At 38.1% G+C, this 19,562-nt stretch overlaps 1 protein-coding gene across 3 annotated transcripts in view; it reads right to left on the bottom strand.

Moving 5' to 3' along the window:
- jvl (javelin-like) overlaps window positions 1-18,924 on the bottom strand; it is a 404,687-nt gene extending 385,763 nt beyond the window's left edge. For all 3 annotated transcript variants that reach the window (XR_010948924.1, XM_067760920.1, XM_067760929.1), the window contains exon 1: window positions 17,572-18,924. Coding sequence is in view for 2 of the 3 variants with exons in the window: in XM_067760920.1 (XP_067617021.1) it covers window positions 17,572-18,120 (549 nt within the window). In the remaining variant the exon portion in view is untranslated. The remainder of the gene's footprint in view (window positions 1-17,571) is intronic.
- Between the last annotated feature and the right edge of the window lie 638 nt (window positions 18,925-19,562).

The following is a 19,562-nucleotide window of genomic DNA, read 5'->3' as shown; positions in this document are numbered from 1 at the left end:
GTTCATCAACTTTTACCACGACATTCAGCAGTCAATTGCCTCAGTTGAACCGAGGAGTGCAGAGAACGTTGTTGAGGTTAATATGGGAATAAAAGATTTGGAAAATCCTTACAATGTACGCTAACTATCCTACCAATAGGTAAATCAGCAAAGTTAAATTAAATTAAATTCAAATCAGCATAAATGGGGTTTCACGGCAACACGAAAGCTGGAAGGTTGACGCAATGTTGCGGAAATCACCGACGTAACGATACACGGTTTTACCATGGTTACAAACTAATGTAAGGTGAGCCCGTATCGTGTTTTAAGAATTGTGATCGAAAAATATTTTTTTTTAAAAACAATAGGTTGAAAATGGTGAATCCGCGTAGACTCCATGAAGGTCTTGGGGAGTTTTATCTATGCGGATGGTCCTTTGTAGGATTTTGATTGGGTACATTCGGGAAAATAACAGCATTAACGTACTGGCTGGACCATCGCGGGAGCTGTTTGTTTAATATGAACACGTCGAACCTTCTGGACCATCTTTCCGCGACGAACTTGGGGTCGCCAGATTGTCGCTTGTTAAATAAACAGAATTCGACACGGTTGACAATTGGATTGGAGAAGCTGGCAACCCATTGACAGTGTTACGCGTTGTACAACTTTGTAATGGTCATAAGTAGAAAAAATTTACGTGACAAATCAAACAGTTTTTAAAATGTCTCATTGGGCACGGGTCATTCATTTCGAGCTGGTATTGTCCCGCCTACATACAAGCTGTGTTTTACATTGACTATCAACCTTCTAAAGAGTATTTGAAAGAGCTCATAGCCTATGTCTGATTACATCAATTTAGAGGAATCCAGTATAGTATAAGGAACATGGCGGTACGAAATGGAATGTTGAATAAAACTTTTCTCATAGTTAATTTTAATATTTATCAATATTGTATATACATAAATACATAAGTTCAACCCGTCATTAGAAGCTATTTGCGAGTGAAACAAATAGACAGCCGTTCTGCAAGTGGGCCTTAAAGTGTAAACCTGTTCACATACATACAATTTATTCACATATCAAAAAACTTTTTTAGTTTCACATTGAAACCATTGGAAGTAGACTCAGCATAAAATTGCGTTACTGCGTTTATAGCCACACTATGATGTTACTGTTTTGTCTGCTTAATGTGGGATCAACTGCGCTACTGAAATGCATTTGTGCGTTCATATGCAACACCCCTTTACTGTAGCAACATAGGTATAAAAATAGTTTTTCTCATGAAAGAATGCAAGAAAAAGCCAATTCAAATATACATTTGTTTTAGTACAACTGAATGAGCTAGAATTTTTTTAAACATTAAAGGCTAATCTATTACAATATGCAGATCTAAGTTGAGACAGAATGACTCTAGTCTCCCTGGGCAGATCGCGTTCGTCTACTATAGGTGGTGAGAGAGCACCGTTCTTGGTATTATTATTATTATTATTTATTATTACGGCGTTTTAAGCCTAAAACTTAGATTATTACAGTTTCTAAGTACATTTTAATAGAAACAGGATTTCTAAAATTTGGGCTGTCGGAATGCATGCGATTCCGATCAGCACGGGAACTGGCGATCCCAACGGGCGAGTCCTGGAGTCATACGTGTTTGCAATCCTGCCCTACTCTAAGACTTATGAATACATAGTTTAATTATTTATGTTGTCGGAATGCAATAGATTCCGATCAACACATATGACTCGGATCTCAGAGTTATAAGGCACTATTATTGTGAGGTTGGAAAGAACGTATTTCCTGTCCTGTTGCAAAACTTAAGATTACACAGTTTTGCTATTTATGCTGTCGGAATGCATTTGATTCTTATCAACACAAAAGCTAGCAGCTCAGTAGAATGAGCCACTTTTATCCGATGTTTGGAAAGGACGTGTTTCCAATCCTCCCTGCACCAGCTTTTATATAAACATAATTAGTTAATCATAATATATTATTGTTTTATTATTTTTGTTGGAATATACGTGACTCCCATGAACCCTCCAACTGTTTGTCTGAGACGATGTTTTCGGGAACTCTTCCCCAATTTGTTTGCGAGCGATATATTTGACCTGATTCATAAGGTTCCTCAGTGTCTGTTTGGATTGCCCATGTACGCTCAAGGATCAGTAACATGAAATACAGATACAAAATATTGTATCGTATAATTGATATTAGAGAAAAATTGTAAGTTTACAAACGGCGATGGTTACTAGGACATGTTTCTGAATTTCACTTCTTCATCAGCTAGCTTTTCGGGAGCTGAGCGTTGAACTCGAATCTCCAACATTCATATCAGTGCAAGCCTTTAGCTGCTAAGCCATATGAATGTCCCGTTGTTCGCTGTACAATTGGTCTCTAAGAGTTGCCTTTTTGTTTATATTCCTTTTGGTCACCATGTAGGCACATACACTCTGTATGTAGTTTATTATTAATGGTGTGGATATGATTTTTAGGCGCGCTTTTGAAAGCTTAGTAACATTTGTTCGGATTTTTACAGTATTTGTTTTTAATACTTCCGCTGTTACTATAATATCAATATGATCATATGTATTTAATTAGCGAGCTTTGCTCATATTGCTTTATACAATGGTTTTTGTAATTGTGAGAGATAAGCTAATACATAAATTGTAGCGTTAAGTTGAACTATGTAAACATGCCATTAGGTTGAGTTCTTGTATATGCCGATGTGGCAATGCTATAACAAATGTCAAATAAAGAAACAAAAAAAGCGCTCTCTTCCGGGTTGCAATTTATACGAAAACGAAGTTTGTCCTCTTTCATTTTAATATATCTTAATATATCACAGTGGCGACGAGCAGAAAACAATTCAAACTGATTTATAAACGCGTAGCAAGTGCTTGGTGATCAGCGGCTAATAATATTTTGGCAAAATGGCAACCAACAATTTTAATATTCCATTTTTTGACCACGAAAAAAACTCATGGTTTGTCTTTGAGAAGCAGTTGTTGCAATTCTTCATTGCTGCTAACATTGAGGAGGTAAAAAAGAAGGCAATATTGTTAACTTCGTTATCCGAAAGTGCGTATACTCTGTTGGACAACTTAGTACGTCCGGAGGCGTTGGAAGATAACAGCGTAACTTTGGAAGTGTCTCGATTGTCTGCGAAGCCATTATAGGCCAACAACATCTGCGTTTGTGGAGCGTTACAAATTTTACAATGCTACAAAAACAGCGTCAAAATCAATAAATGATTGGGCAGCTAGAGTGAGAGCGTTAGCTGTAAAGTGTGAGTTTGGCCAAAGTTTAAATATGGCGCTAAGGGACAAGTTTGTAATGGGTCTGGAAAAGGGTCCAGCCAGGGACAAAATTTTTTTGGAAAATATAGGCGCAACTTTCGAGAAAGTGATAGCGATAGCAAATACAGCAGAGTACATTAAGCAACAACAAGAGGATATTATACAAGTAAAACAGGAAGAGCTAAATTTTTTGAAGAAAAATCAGAAGTCGCAAGCAGAGCAAAAGAAACAGCAAAATTGGAAAAACAAGTCAAATCAAGACCAGCCGAAACAGCAACCATGCGAAGTGTGCGGCTACACTAACCATAGCAAAAGTGAATGTAAGTTTAAGAATTATAAATGTAATAATTGTAAAAAAAGGGGGCACCTAAAAAAAATGTGCAAAGAGAAAAGTTTAAATTTTTTGAATAATGCAGACGAGTTAAGTTCATTCTCACTTAATAGTGCGAAAGATAAACCTATTGTTGTAACCATTTTTGTTGAAGGCAACGCTATTGATATGCAGCTCGACACAGGGTCAGAAAACAATGTGATGTCGGAAGAGACATACAAAAGCCATTTTAGAAAAAATAAACTAAATGAGATATCAATTTTGTTGAAGACATACAACGGTGGCAGTATTGTGCCGCTTGGTGAGTTTGAGGTGGATGTACACTTTAAAGAGCAACGCAAATGCATTTCATTTTTGGTTATTAAGGCCGGCGGTCCGCCGTTGTTAGGTCGAAAATTCTTAAACAGTTTTGGTATTGAATTATCTAGCTTAAATTTTTCTAAACAAATCAGATGCGACGTCAATGTCTTACAAAAATTTTCCAAACTATTTGATGGGTCTTTGGGATTATTTAAGAAGAGTAAAGCCCATTTACATGTAAAGGAAGGCACCGAACCGAAATTTTTTAGGCCTCGACCATTACCTTTAGCGATTAAAGAAAAAGTTGAAAAGGAGATAGACAAGTTAGTAGAACTGAAAGTTTTGGAACCAGTGGATTATTGCGAGTGGGGGACACCGATTGTTCCAGTGCAAAAAAAGATGGGGGAATTCGCATATGCGGTGATTTTAAAGTGACCTTAAACCCACATCTGCATGTGGAAAAGTATCCCTTACCACGTATTGAAGAGATTTTTGCCAAGATGCACGGCGGGGTGAAGTTTGTAAAACTGGATTTAAGTACAGCGTACCAGCAAATCGAGTTGGATGAACAATCTCGCAAATTCACAACAATTTCGACGTCAAAAGGCCTTTTTCAGTATACAAGACTGATATACGGGTTGGCATCCGCACCCGCCATTTTTCAAAAAATTATGGACACACTATTAGTAGGCATTGAGGGCGTGGTAGTATTTCTCGACGATATACTAATAACAGCAACCAACGTCAGACTTCTTACTCGAAGACTTGAAAAAGTGTTAGCCCTGTTAAGTGAGGCAGGGTTAAAGTTGTCTAAATCGAAGTGTGAGTTTTTTGTTGACGAAATTAAATATTTAGGGCATATTATAAACAAAGAGGGCTTGCATATGGATCCTGATAAAGTGAAAGATATTAGAGGCGCTAAAGAGCCATCAAACGTAAAAGAGCTTCAATCTTTGTTAGGGGTGATAAATTTCTATAGAAGATTTTTACCTAATTTATCTACTTTGCTTCACCCACTTTATCAGTTGTTGCAGGCGAATACAAAATTCGAATGGTCAAAAGAATGTTCGGAAACATTTTCAAAACTTAAAGACTTATTGGCATCAGAGAAATGCCTAGCCCATTTTTGCCCCGAAAAAAGAATTAAATTAACGGTGGATGCTAGTCCCACGGGAGTAGGTGCGGTTCTAACGCAAGTAGAGACTGGTGAAATAGAGAAACCAATAGAGTTTGCTTCAAGAACATTGTCGGATACTGAAAAAAGGTATTCGCAACTTGACCGAGAAGCATTGGCTATACTGTTTGGTGTAAAAAAGTTTCATCAGTATATTTTCGGTAGGCATTTCACCTTGGTTACTGACAACAAGCCGTTACAACACATTTTTAGTCCGAAAAAAGGAATTCCAGAAATGGCGTCAAATAGATTGCAGCGTATTGCTCTAACGCTATCAGGTTATCGTTTCGACATTGAATATGTCAAGTCTAAAAACAATATAGCAGATTATTTCTCGCGAAACCCCGACAGCAGTGCCGAGGATCAATGCGTTTTGCCTGATGATGTTTATGTAAATTATTTTCAAGAGCTTGGGGGACGAAGCGAAATGATTAACCTAGAAAGCATTAAAACTGAAACTGCACAGGATAATACGCTACAACGAGTAAAGAAATTTCACCATGAGGGATGGCCAGAGAAATGTCGGGATCCAGAGTTGTTACCATATTTTAATAAAAGATTGGAATTGGGCGAAGAATCAGGTTGCTTATTTTGGGGGTTTCGGGTTGTGGTTCCAAAAGCATTGCAAAATAAAGTTGTCGAATTTTTACATGCGACACACATGGGAATTGTGAAAATGAAATGCATGGCTCGTGAGTGTTGTTGGTGGCCGAACCAGGGAAAAGATTTGGAGAAGGTAGTAAAAAGTTGCGAGCCCTGTTTACTTAATCGTCCGAACCCACCAAAGCAAGAGCTTCTCCCATGGAAGAGACCCCAGGAAGTATGGTCGAGAATCCATTTAGATTTCTTTGGACCTTTTAAAAACCGCTGGTGCTTAATCGTTGTAGACAGCACAAGTAAATGGGTGGAATGCATAGACATGGGAACGAATATAACTAGCCGAGCTCTTATAGCAGTGTTGAGAGAAATATTTGCACGTTTTGGGTTACCAAAATGTGTGGTTTCGGACAATGGTACGTCATTCACATCGAATGAGTTTACCAATTTTTTGAAACAGAATGGAATTACACATGTAACATCCCCTGTAGGTCACCCACCCACTAATGGTCAGGCGGAAAATGCGGTTAAAACAGTTAAGACCGCCTTAAAACGGAATTTACTTAATACACCGTTGTCTGACTTCAACAAAGTTCTGAGTAATTTTTTGTTAGATTATCGAAATACTGTACATGCTAGTATGGGCGTATCTCCAGCCTACATTATGTTTAATAAAAGGAAATTAAGATGTCGATTAGACTTACTCAATGGAAAGCGAAATGTTGTTAATCTAACCAATACTGAAATCACAGCATTTGTTGAAAAAAAGAAAAATGAACAAAAGAGATATTTTAAAGGAAAGCAAAACAACAACTTTAACGTGTATGACGCGGTGATAGTTAAAGATTATTCGGTTCCAGGGAAAGTAAAATGGACAAAAGCTGTGATTTCCAAAAGAATTGGAAAGCAAATGTATATTGTAAAAACTTACCATAATAAATCTTGGAAAAGACACGCAAATCAAATTATCTTATCGCAAAAAGAATCATCGCACTCATCACTAGATGATCCACTACAACCTTTAACAAATTTAAGTAATGAAAATCAAAACATATTAACTAATAATTGTGGTCCCGATGATACAAGTACAGACAAAAATACAAAAACAACTACACATACAAGTAATAACGTACCCAACGATATTATTTGTAATGAGAAAACGAAGTCACGGGAACCCACTACTCATTATAATTTAAGACCGAGAAAATAACAATTTCTTGTCAAACAAAATTATGTATCCTAAGCGCGAAAGTCTGTATTAAAATCATGTATATGTTACCAATTAAGAAGGAGGTATTGTGAGAGATAAGCTAATACATAAATTGTAGCGTTAAGTTGAACTATGTAAACATGCCATTAGGTTGAGTTCTTGTATATGCCGATGTGGCAATGCTATAACAAATGTCAAATAAAGAAACAAAAAAAGCGCTCTCTTCCGGGTTGCAATTTATACGAAAACGAAGTTTGTCCTCTTTCATTTTAATATATCTTAATATATCACAGTAATTGATATTAGAGAAAAATTGTAGGTTTACAAACGGCGATGGTTACTAGGACATGTTTCTGAATTTCACTTCTTCATCAGCTAGTTTTTCGGGAGCTGAGCGTTGAACTCGAATCTCCAACATTCTTATCAGTGCAAGCCTTTAGCTGCTAAGCCATATGAATGTCCCGCTGTTCGCTGTACAATTGGTCTCTAAGAGTTGCCTTTTTGTTTATATTCCTTTTGATCACCATGTAGGCACATACACTCTGTATGTAGATTATTCCTAATGGTGTGGATATGATTTAATATCAATTACAAAAACCAATGTATAAAGCAATATGAGCTAGGGTCGCTAATTAAATACATATGGTCATATTTTATCTTATTGGAAGGGTTTGGCAATATTCTAATAAAGTTTTTATGAAAGTGTTTAAGTTTTCACAATTTTTAACATAATTGGGAAGTTCATTAAAGCATTTCAGGCCTTCGTAAAATATATTTTGCTTGTCCATTTCTGTATTGAAAAGAGGTAATCTAAAATTATTATATTCCCTGATTAAGTAAAAGTGGGGGGTTTCATTCACATAAACAAGTTTTTCACTTAGGTAGGCTGGTAATTTACCATGTTTGATATAAAATACAAATTTCATACTATGGTAAAATATCAACTGTTTCACACTCAACCAGTTTAGTGCATCGATCATACTCTTTATGGAAGTGTCGTACTTCATTTTCAATATAAATCTCATAGCTTTGTTTTGCATAACTTGTAACCTGTCGACTTGTGTTTCATTGGCAATAATGAATATTGTAGGGCAATATAAGAAGTGCGGTTCTATGATGGATCTATAAACTTTCAACTTATATTTCTTACTAATAAGTTTACATGATCTCTTCCAAAATCCAATTTTGTTTGCCCATTTTGGCAACAATATAATCAATATGATCCGTAAACCTCAGTTTATTGTCAATCAGGATCCCTAAGTACTTAAATATTTTAACTTCCTCAATGCTGGTATTCGTTATTTTTAGATCTAAATTAAGTGATTCTTTATTGGTCGGCCTAGATAAAACCATGAACTTAGTTTTGTTAACGTTAAGCTTGAGTTAATTAGTGCAAAGCCATCTAAACAATGAGCCCAAATATTCTTGCATTTTGCTCCTTGATATTAAAATGTCCGTTTCATTTACTTCAAGTAGCGCATCATCTGCAAACAACCTATTTTACTATATTTCAGTGCTGATGATATATCGTTTATGTAAATGTTGAACAGAATTGCTGCGACCCTTGTTGTCCACTTGTGCCTCGGATGAGACTACTGACCTATGGTTGTTTTTTGTTTCCGGTCTGATAAGAAGCTTATAAACCACTGCAACTCAGTTTCCCTTATACCAATTTTTTGTAGTTTATCGAGCATTATATTTCTATCAATTGTTTCGAACGCTCTTTTCAGGTCAATGAAAACTGCTACTGTATTCGTCGGGCTGGTGCTTTATGAATAAAAATTGTATGGACCACCACTGTATTCCAATGGAAATGAGGTACAGGTGGCATATATGGGGGGTAAATATTGCGTGTTGCTTTTTTATGTATTGGTGTTGTACCGGCAACAATTTCTGCCGTTGTCATCGGGTGATCGCACTGCACTACACTGCACTGTTATACAATAGGAGAGGCAATCAACCAAGCGTAGACTCCAAGCAAAAAACGGCCGTCAAACAACCGGAGTAGCATGGAAATTAAATATATATGTGGATATATTAGACTGTTTATAAAAATATAAGTTAAAAAGGCTCAAGCATTCGAATTTGTCAAGAATTTGTTTTCAGGGTTTTTTCGTCAAATGGATGATAGTTCATTCCTAGATGATTGATTTGGGATCACTGAATTCAATTGTGTTAGCCGTTTACAAAGGTTGGCGAATATCCTCATAATAATACCAGTCCAACCTTTACACTTAAAGGATTTTGAATAAGTCGAATGCACATGTACATACATACATATATAATTCACCATAACAACGAATGTCAATAACAAATGGTAACAAAACAAACACACCACCTTATTTTATATATAAATGGTACATAATTAAATATAGCAAATAATAGTTATATACACATATTCATGAATTGAAATTATAGTTTTTTAATACAAAAAGCATACATAATACAAAAAGCATGAATAAATTAAACAAGCTACTACATACACGCATCCATAAAAATGAGATAAAAGAGCGTGAAGAAATAGTAAATGCATCAGGCGCACCACAACTTAGCAGCGGAGCAGTCAAGCCATCTAAAGCAAAAGTATCGCAATTAGGTTGGAATGGTTCAGGGCGATGCTAAATTACTGTTGTTTTATTTGCAATTAAATCGCAGTTAAAAAATTTTCAATTAGACCGGAAGTTGTTTGTGAAAAAGGGAGAGCAGGTCTGGGTGTTACAAAGTCAGGCAAAACGAAAGGGATTATTACTGACTACAATCTAAATACCAGGGCTTAGTAGTAGTAAAAGGGAGTAGATAGATAGATAGATTGATATTTATTATTAATATGTTTACATATTTTTTGATTTCACAATAATTTTTAAATATCACAAATTCATTTTCATTTCACAGACGTGTATGATATACATATATATATATATATATATATATATATATATATATATTAAGTAATAAAAAGTAATAAAAAAAGTATTTTAGCCTCCAATAAGATCTATGCATAGCCCTTTAAAATTCATAATATTATTCTCTCCTTTGATATAATCAGGTAACGAGTTAAATATGTTAAGGCCCTTATATAATAATGTGTTTTGGGCTGCAGTAGTACGCTGTAATCCTAGTCGAAAGTCATTCGCATTCCGCACAGCATATTGGTGTGTATCTCTAACACACTGAATGCAACTTGTTAAATACATCGGCGCCATGTTGTGTTTAATTTTAAAAATTATTATTAGTGTATTGAGCATCAGTTTTTGCCCAATATTTAGCCATTTCAATGTTTCAAGCATGTGACTTATTGGGGTGTATTTGTGGCATTTTATTATTGATCTCATACATTTGTTTTGTAATTTCTGTATTCTTCCTATTTGTGATTGGTTACAAGATGTGTACAGAATTGTGGAACAGTATTCAAAATGTGGCTTTATGATTGTATTGTATATTTTTATTGCTGTTAAAGTGTGTAATTTATTTCGTATTCTTCTAAAGAAGTAAATTTTTTTTGCAGCTTTTTTACACAAATAGTCCACGTGATTGTTAAATTTGAGCTCATTGTCTATTATTACACCTAAGTATTTCATATTGGTTACTTGCTCAATACTAGTATTATTTATCACTAAATTTATTTCGCTATTTGTATTCATCACCATTACTTTTGTTTTCTGTTCATTCAATTTGAGCCTATTCATTTTAAGCCATTTCATAATTTCATCTATATCACATTCTAACTTTCGTTTACATTCTTCCACTGTGTCTGCTTCTGTATATACCAATGTATCGTCTGCATACATTACCACTTTGGATTTTGATATCACTTTTTCTGTATCATTTATGTAAATTATAAACAGAATTGCTCCAAGAATCGATCCTTGGGGCACCCCTGTATTCACATATGAAAACCTTGATTTTGTGGATTTTATTTTTGTTTGCTGTCTACGATTTGTACGGTAGTCCTTAAATCAAAGTAGCTCTTTTCCTCTTATTCCATACATATGCAGCATTTTTGTAAGAATACCTCTGTCTATTGTTTCAAATGCTCTTTTAAAATCAAGAAATAGCGCTGCTATTATTGTTTTTCGTGGACGCTTCTTCCACTCACGACGAAGTTTATTGCACTTTCTCATGAATGATTCTTACGAAATCCGGACTGGTTTAGAGACAGTATATTATTAGTTTCTAGATACATTTGTAGTTGATTTTTCACAACACTTTCCATTATTTTTTCAAATATCTTAAGAGTATTTATTGGACGAAACTCTTCACATTTTTTTGCTTTAGCGATTTTTTCAACTGGCACTACCAATGAGTCCTTCCATTCATTTGGGGATACTCCGCTAATTAATGAATGATTCATTAACTTTGTTAAGAAAGGCTCAAGAACATTCCAGTTGTCTAAAATGATCTTTGGGCTCACATTACTCCAATCCTTTTTGTTCTTAAGTTTTTTACAAATTGTCTTTAGATCGTAAATTTTTATTTCTTTAAAATGAAAGGTTTCAGGACAATGATCAATATTGTTAATATATATTTCTTTATCAATTGAATGATCTATTAATTATATGCTCTCAATGAAGTATTTATTGAGCTTATCAACTATTTCATTTTTATCACTTATTTCTTCGTTTTTATAAATTATAGAGCTTATTTCGTTTACATCTTTGCTAAGTATTCAATTTTTAAGTATTTTTCACATTTCTTTTTGATTTGTTGCGCTATTGATTTTTAGCTTAAAGTATTTATTTTTTGCCTTTATTATCTCTTGTTTGTATGTTTTACATGCACTTTTATAAATTAACCATGAATTGGTATCGCCCATTATTCTTGCAGCTTGGTATGCTCTAATTTTATTTAATTTTAGCTTCTTTAACGTTGAGTTAAACCATTTGTTGCGACTTGAGCTATTTCTAATCGTTCTACTTCTCGTATTAGCTACCACCAAATCTTGTATGCACTTTTCTAGAATAACAGTGTTTTCATTTACATCATATGCGTTACTATGTTTTAGGTTTTTGTTTAAAAGCATTCTATTAAATTCACGCTGGTTGTAGTGGAATTGTTCAATAACTTTGTGCTTTGGTTTTATTACACTTTCGTGAGTAGGTTTTTCTATAACTATTGACTCATGATCTGATATTTTTATAGAATTTTGCGCTGTTACTTTCAGATTGTGTATATTCGTTAAAACATAATCAATCAAGGTTTTAGAGTTTCTAGTTATTCTAAAACTCTCGTTCATTTTCTTTATTATACCGTTATCATTTGTTATTTTTTCTAATTCTCGCTTTTATAAACTATCTTTCGACCAGTCAATGTTAAAGTCGCCTGCTATTATAAAATCTTTACTTATTTCCGTTATTATTTCCAGTTTATCTTGAAATGTGTTGCAAAATTCACGTTCCGAGCTATTTGGTGATCTATAAAGCCCCATAATGTACAGCTCGTTATCAACGATGCATTTTATTGTTAATGTCCATATTTCCATGTCAGAATATACCCGCGGTAGGTATGCCTGTCGTAAGAGGCGACTAAAATACCAGATTCAAGGGGCTGTGTAGCGCAACCCTGCAGGTTGCCAGCGCAACATATAGCTTCTCCAAACCCAATTGTCAACCTCACCTATCCGCGGCGAATCCTGTTTTACTAACAGACGAGGCTCTGGCGACCCTAAGCTCCTTATGGAACTTGGGGTTAGGGAGGGAGGGGATGGCCTGAAGGTTTAATGTGGCCACATAAATCGTTCCCGAGATGGTCGGGCCAGCACCTTAATGGTGCTGTGGTACCGGAGCGTACCGGATCTGTATCCGGCAAAGGACCATCACATCGATAACACTCCCCAAAGCCTTCGGGGAGCAACCTTATCGCTACAACAACAACAACAACAACATTGAACATTTTTTGTTTCATACTGTTTTAAAACTTTCAGATTTCCATCCGCAATGTAGGCATTTTGTTTTTTTTTAAGATTTCAATTATTTTTTCATCTGAATGTTTAAAGTTCATCCTCGATATCATAAATCTATGAGACATAACTTTGGGTATTTTTACTTCATATTTTTCACCAATATACGGTGAGTTTTACACTTATTTTTCCCTCGGCTATTTCAAAAAAGCACAATGCAGCCGGCGGTTTGCAGCAAAATCAGTTTCACCTTAGATTTGACTGGGCTTATCTATGCATAGCCTGTCGAAGCTTAGAGGTTTGACGATAGGGTATGAAATCCGAATCTGACCAGGTGTAACCCTACAATATACGGCATAGGGCCCGCAAATATTTCTTTACCTTGAATGGTTGAGTTGAGCGTTGCTGAATATGTTGTTGTTGTTGTAGCAGTGCTCGCCCCACCTAACAGCCGCGACCGATCACAAATTGTCATCAATATCCTCTAACGGGAGACCAAGGAAACTTGCTGTTTCAACAGGGGTGGACCATAATGAAAGGGGTGTTAGAGGCGTTGGTTCCACATTACAATTAAAGAGATGGTTGGTGCCATGTGGGGACACATTGCAAGCGGGCATACATTTTGTATGTCGGGGTTGATTCTGGATAGGTAAGAGTTTAACCTGTTACAGTATCCAGAACGAAGTTGAGCAAGAGTGACACGCGTTTCCCTGGGGAGTATGCGTTCCTCTTCCACAAGTTTTGGGTACTTTTCTTTGAGTACTGGATTCACCGGGCAAGTCCTGACATAAAGGTCCGACGCCTGTTTGTGGAGTTCACCAAGGACCTGCTTGTGTTTTTTTGCTTCATACGGCTGGGTTCTCAGGTGCCGTATTTCCTCAAAATGCTTACGGAGCTGACTCCTTAAGCCCCTAGGCGGTGTTGGCTCATCAATCAGATGTCTGTTTGGATGCCCAGGTTTCTGGGTATTCAACAGGAACTGTTTGGTTAGCATCTCATTTCTCTCCCTGATGGGGAGTATTCTCGCCTCATTATGTAGATGGTGTTCTGGGGACATAAGAAGACAGCCCGTGGCGATACTGAGAGCAGTATTTTGGCAGGCCTGTAGCTTCTTCCAGTGGGTAATTTTTAGGCTTGGCGACTATATGGGTTACCCGTAGCACGTAAACGGCTGGCCAATTGCTTTGTATGTAGTAATGAGCGTTTATTTATCTTTTCCCCAGGTACTACCAGCAAGGGATTTGAGGATTTTATTACGGCTCTGGATTTTTGGAACAATTGCGGCTGCGTGCTCACCAAAATGTAGATCCTGATCAAACGTCACACTCAAGAGTTTGGGGTGTAGGACAGTCGGTAGCGTAGTGCCATCGACGTGGATGTTCAAAATGGCCGACATTTGTGACGTCCATGTTGTAAATAAGGTCGCGGAAGATTTAGTCGGTGATAATGCAAGGTTTCGCGAGGCGAAAAAACTGGAGAGATCAGGGAGGTAGCCGTTTATTCTGTTGCAGAGCTCATCGATCTGTGGGCCTGGGCCTGTGGCCATTATTGTGCAGTCATCGGCGTATGAAACGATAGTGACTTCTTCTGATGGTGAAGGTAGCTTAGATATGTAAAAATTAACAAAAGTGGGGATAGGACACCACCCTGTGGCACCCCTTGTTTAATTCTTTTTGGTTGTATGTTTCGTTTCTAAATTGCACCGATGCCTGCCGACCACCCAGATAATTTGCGGTCCACCTTTTAAGACATGGGGGAAGGGTAAACCCTTCCAGGTCTTGCAGTAACGTGCCATTGTTGACCGTATCAAAAGCTTTTGATAGGTCTAGCGCTACGAGTACTGTTCTATGGTGGGGGTTTTGATTTAAACCGCAATTTATCTGGGTGCTGATGGCATGCAAATTTGCTTGGAAGTAGGGGAGCAAAATGGCTTCAAGCGTCTTTGCTACTGGCGATAGGAGAGATATCGGACGATACGACTCTCCTATGTTAACTGGTTTCCCAGGCTTTAGTAGCGGGACCACCTTGGCCATTTTCCATTTTTCGGGTATGACAAAGGTGGAAAGAGACAAGTTGAAGACATGTGCTAGTATATGAAACCCTCTTTCCCTAGGCTTTTAAGCATCGGCATGGCTATGCCGTCTGGGCCCACTGCTTTGGATGGTTTAGCATGACCAATGGCATCTTCAACCTCTCTGGCGGTGATGGCAATTGGTGACGCGCTGAATTTATGTTTATGTGCGTGTCTGTTGGCCCTCCGGCTATCTTTGTCGATCGTAGAATGCAGTACATATTGACGGCAGAAAGCTCTCGCCCATCTTTCCGAATCCACTTTATCGCCGAAGCCGATGGAAACTTTGTCATTGTGCTTAGACGGATTCGATAGGGACTTTACGGTGGACCAAAGTTTGCCCACACCGACAGAGAGGTTACAACCCCTTAGGTGCTCCTCCCATTTCGCCCGCTTGTGTTCATCCACAAGCAATCTGATGCGTTGGTTTATATCCCTTATTTGGGGGTCGCCTGGGTGGAGCTGTCTTATAAGGTCACGTTCTCTCGCTAAATTTGCGGCCTCCGCCGGGAAGTGGGGCCGAATTTCAGGAATTCTCCCGGCGGGAATGAAACGTGCCGAGGCGGATTCAATGACCTTGCGGAAAGCATGCTCCCCTTGGCGGGCATCAGTCGGGATAGGGAGGGCAGCAAAGAGGTTGCCTGTAAAAGATTTGTATTCGTCCCACTTTCCTTTTTTAAAGTTTATGAAAGAGCGTTTTTCTGTAACGATGAAGGCGGCGGTACGCTGGAACGAAATAAGTATAAGCAGGTGGTCGGATGCCAATGTTACCATCGGCTGCCAGTTGACTCAGTTTACGAGTTCTGCGCTCACGATTGAGATATCGGGCGAACTGTGACATACGTGTGGGGGCGTCTCCGTTTATTGTGCAGAACGTCGTTTCTTCTATTCGATCCGCCAACATCTCACCCCTACTGTCCGCCCGCAAGTTTGAATGCCATAGATCGTGATGGGCATTAAAGTCGCCTAAAACAATGTGATTGTTGCCAGTGAGTAAGGCTCTAATATTAGGGCGGTATCCACTGGGGCAACAGGTGGCAGGAGGGATGTAGATGTTGATGATTTCTAGTTTTGCATCGCCTGGCCGGACAGATAGGCCTTGACGTTCTAAGACATTGTCCCTGCGGTCGATGCCAGGCTCAAATATATGATATTGCACAGAGTGGTGTATGATAAACGGGAGGCCGCCTCCATTTCCGCTCATGCGATCTTTTCTGTGGACATTATATCCAGAACAGGTTTGCAGTGCAGTTCTTGCTGTGAGTTTAGTCTCTTGAATCGCAGCAATGCGGATGTTTTGCCGCTTCGCGAAATCGACTATCTCCGTGATCTTCCCATTTAGTCCATAGCAGTTTAACTGCAGAACTCTGAAGTGCATAGGGGAGACGTCGCCACTCTGGGAGTAAGTGACGGGTGACTACGCCTGCGTTGAGGAAGGCCAGGACGCAACTGCTGTTGTGACCCTGGGACTGGGCGTCCTTGGGCAAGCATTGGGGTACCCGGTAGATTGGGGTTTGCGACCTGGCAACATGACGCAATGAAACCCGTCGGGGGGTTGCCGTCGCGGAGACCAGAACATCTACGAAAGTGGCACCGCCCAAGGCAGGAGCTGCAGGCGTAGGGGGCGCTAAGGCGTAGACTACGGGACGCCCTTGGACGTGAACAGCAAGGAGTTACAAAAGATTTATAAAAGTTACGTGGACGTCGGGTTTTGGGATCATGCCCGGAACAACCTGTCCGATGCAACCATCCCTTACACGAGACACACTGAACAGAGTATGACCGTCCTAAAGATTATTTTCCGGCAGATGCAGCAAAACCATTTCTCAGGACCAGGGTCAGGAGACGGACCCGGATTGGATTCGATACCTTCCCGGAGCAAGAGAATATGGAGCAGTCCCGCTGCAAGGAGCTGCTGGGAGGATAACAATTTGTGGGAGGGACGCAACAAATTAAATGGGGTTACACTGAAATGTAAGTCCTCGGTCGGGAAAAATCCCGAGTCGCCTTGCTGAATATAATCATAATGCTTACGGAAATGTGCACTTATACACTTGAGAGGCGGAACTACATCAAGGAGGTGTCTGCTGCGGTGTCCAGCTTTGTGACAAAACAGCCAGGACTGCATGTCTGTTCCTTTGGCGGTTAAAATGGCTACCAGGCATTTGCGAGTTTGGTTTCCTTAACATAACTTTACTACACGAAATATAAATAGGCCATGGAGGTTTTCACAACTCTTGCATATAAAGCAAGGACCTTCCAAGGACGCCATCTTCTTTAGGATACTACTTGCCTGGTTAAAAAGAAAAAATACACAGCAAAAATCTACAGTATTAAGGGGAGCCACAAATTGAAGTTAAATAACGGTTATTGCCGCTATCAACTCCTTTAATCGGACTGCCAAACATTTCGAGCACAGATAACACAGGTGAAGTAAAGCGGACTGTGACGATTGGGCTGGTACAAATATGTCGATATTTTGCAAAGGACTTTCCTCTTCGGTAGCAAGCCTATAAAACGGACAAGGTAACCCACTTGGCCTGCCACGATGTTATTATTTAACTCTTGGTGCAACTATAAATGTTTACTGGGTTAAGAGAGTCATTCAGCAATCATCTATCGATCTAATGCATTAAAGATAATTAATAACGAAAATTAAGATTTTGTAATATGTATGTATATGGATGTATATAGAAATATGTATTTCATAATTAACTCACCTTTTGACATATTGCATCCGCTGCTGCAACGGCTTCTTTAGCCACACCTACACCATCGGCAGATATGGCATGCGTGAATGGTGATGTAGCGTAAACGAATAATGGCAAAGAATTGAAATTACGCAAAATTCCGCCACAATCCTTGAAACGTCGACAGAACAAAAGTTTTTTGCCACATAAAAGTGTTGCCGTTGTTGACGTTGTTTCGGGTGCATCATTTATGTTCATAACGGCAGCAGGTGTAACCGCTAACGCCGCTGTATCTACTTCAATTTTTTTTGAGCCAATGTCTTTGTTGTTTGTTGTCATTTGGGTGTGTTGCTCCACTTCGTCAATTACCTCTTCTTCTTCATATTCTTTTTCTACCGCTGTCGGTGTGACGCACCCATTCGTTGACTCCTCCGCCATATTACTACAGATTGTTTTACACTGCTGCTGCTCATCCCCAGCAGACGCCGTTAATTGCACTTGCTGCTGTGGGTGTTTGAATGCATTTTCAGCGTTTGTCGTTGCCATTTCAGTATTACTTGCGATATATATGCCACTCATACAACCAATATTAGGTGTAGTGTGCTACAGATGACTTCGTTGCTATGAATAAGAACTGATGTGCGTTTTGTTTGTATGGCTGTGTGATGTGGACGGTTTCTAAACGTTGATGTATTGGCATATTGCAGACATGCATGACCAACGAGATGACATTGGAACTCAGTATGTATGTAGATACTAACAAAGAGTTGTTCAGCTAATTTGTCCTATGTACAGGTGCATACAAAAAAGCTGCTAAACTACGTACATATATACTTAAGTATATTTCGTAGGTACGAGAATCAAAAATTGGAAAATTACCAAAATTGGCCAAAAGTGTCGGCCATAAACCGAAGATTTTTTTACACGAAACAAATGTATGGAAAACGACAGATGTACCTAAAACGGAGTAAAAGTCGACATGCCACAATTTGGTCTCTTTGTTTCGAGTTTTTCCCCGTCAGCGTTGATGCTCAATAGCTGGTTGCTTCTATTGTCTGTCAAATGTTATGCCGATATTCAAACTCAGTATTTATTAACTTGCGCTTTAATATTTACACAAATATACACAAATTTAAGTTGCATTCTTTATTTGCTGACAATTACTAAGCACAACCACTTTTTTCAGAAATTGCATTTTCTTTTCTTCGCATGTGAAGCAAGTTGGCCTTGCTCATTTAATACAGCAAATAAAATGTTTAAAACACGCTTTAGCTATTGGAGATCTTAGTAGTATTTATTTTGAAGTTTTATAACTAAGCAGATTCTGCAAATTTTCAGTAATTATAAAAAAATGTAAATTAAATAGTCGGCTGATCACCTCGCGAGTCGCGACGATTGAAAATTGACAATTGAATTTCATTTCCTTTTTGTGGTTGCTTCGTACTCTCGAATTGCTTTTCACACTTTTCAGGGTTGATTCTAGGTAGACTGATATTCTTTTAAAATTTTTTGAAAAAGTGTGGATATTGAACATCAAAATTATAGTTTAATGAAATACGGTGTGTTTATATTGCTTTAATATAAAGTTATTATCTCAGAAATATGTATTTGAATATTTTTATCGTTTTAATTCTAAAGTAGGGGAAATTTTTTGAGAGATTTTTATCTCAGAAATCCCACAGTTTGTGTTATGATTTTCCGTCCAATTGCATGATGATTTCCCTTTCTAGCCAATGTATATTCGCGATGTTTGTGTGAAGGTAATACAGTGTAGGACTATAAAATAGCTATCATCCGATGGCAAAGAGGATGAATACAATAAGAGCCGTCACTCGTTATTTTGTGGCATCTCGCTGGAAATTGAAAAAATTGATGCCGAATGTTTTCTGAGAGGGACATTTTTAATTGTCTCGGTAGTAGTGCAGTTTACGGTACCCACCCTAAAGTTGGGCCAAGATTTTCGAGTGAGGTATCAAAAGACGCGTATTAATCTCGAGAACAATAATCCGAAAAGAAAAATT

Source organism: Eurosta solidaginis, chromosome 1, assembly GCF_040869045.1.
Source record: "Eurosta solidaginis isolate ZX-2024a chromosome 1, ASM4086904v1, whole genome shotgun sequence".
NCBI classification, from domain to species: Eukaryota; Metazoa; Arthropoda; class Insecta; order Diptera; family Tephritidae; genus Eurosta; species Eurosta solidaginis.
This window is presented reverse-complemented; position numbering and strand designations above follow the sequence as displayed.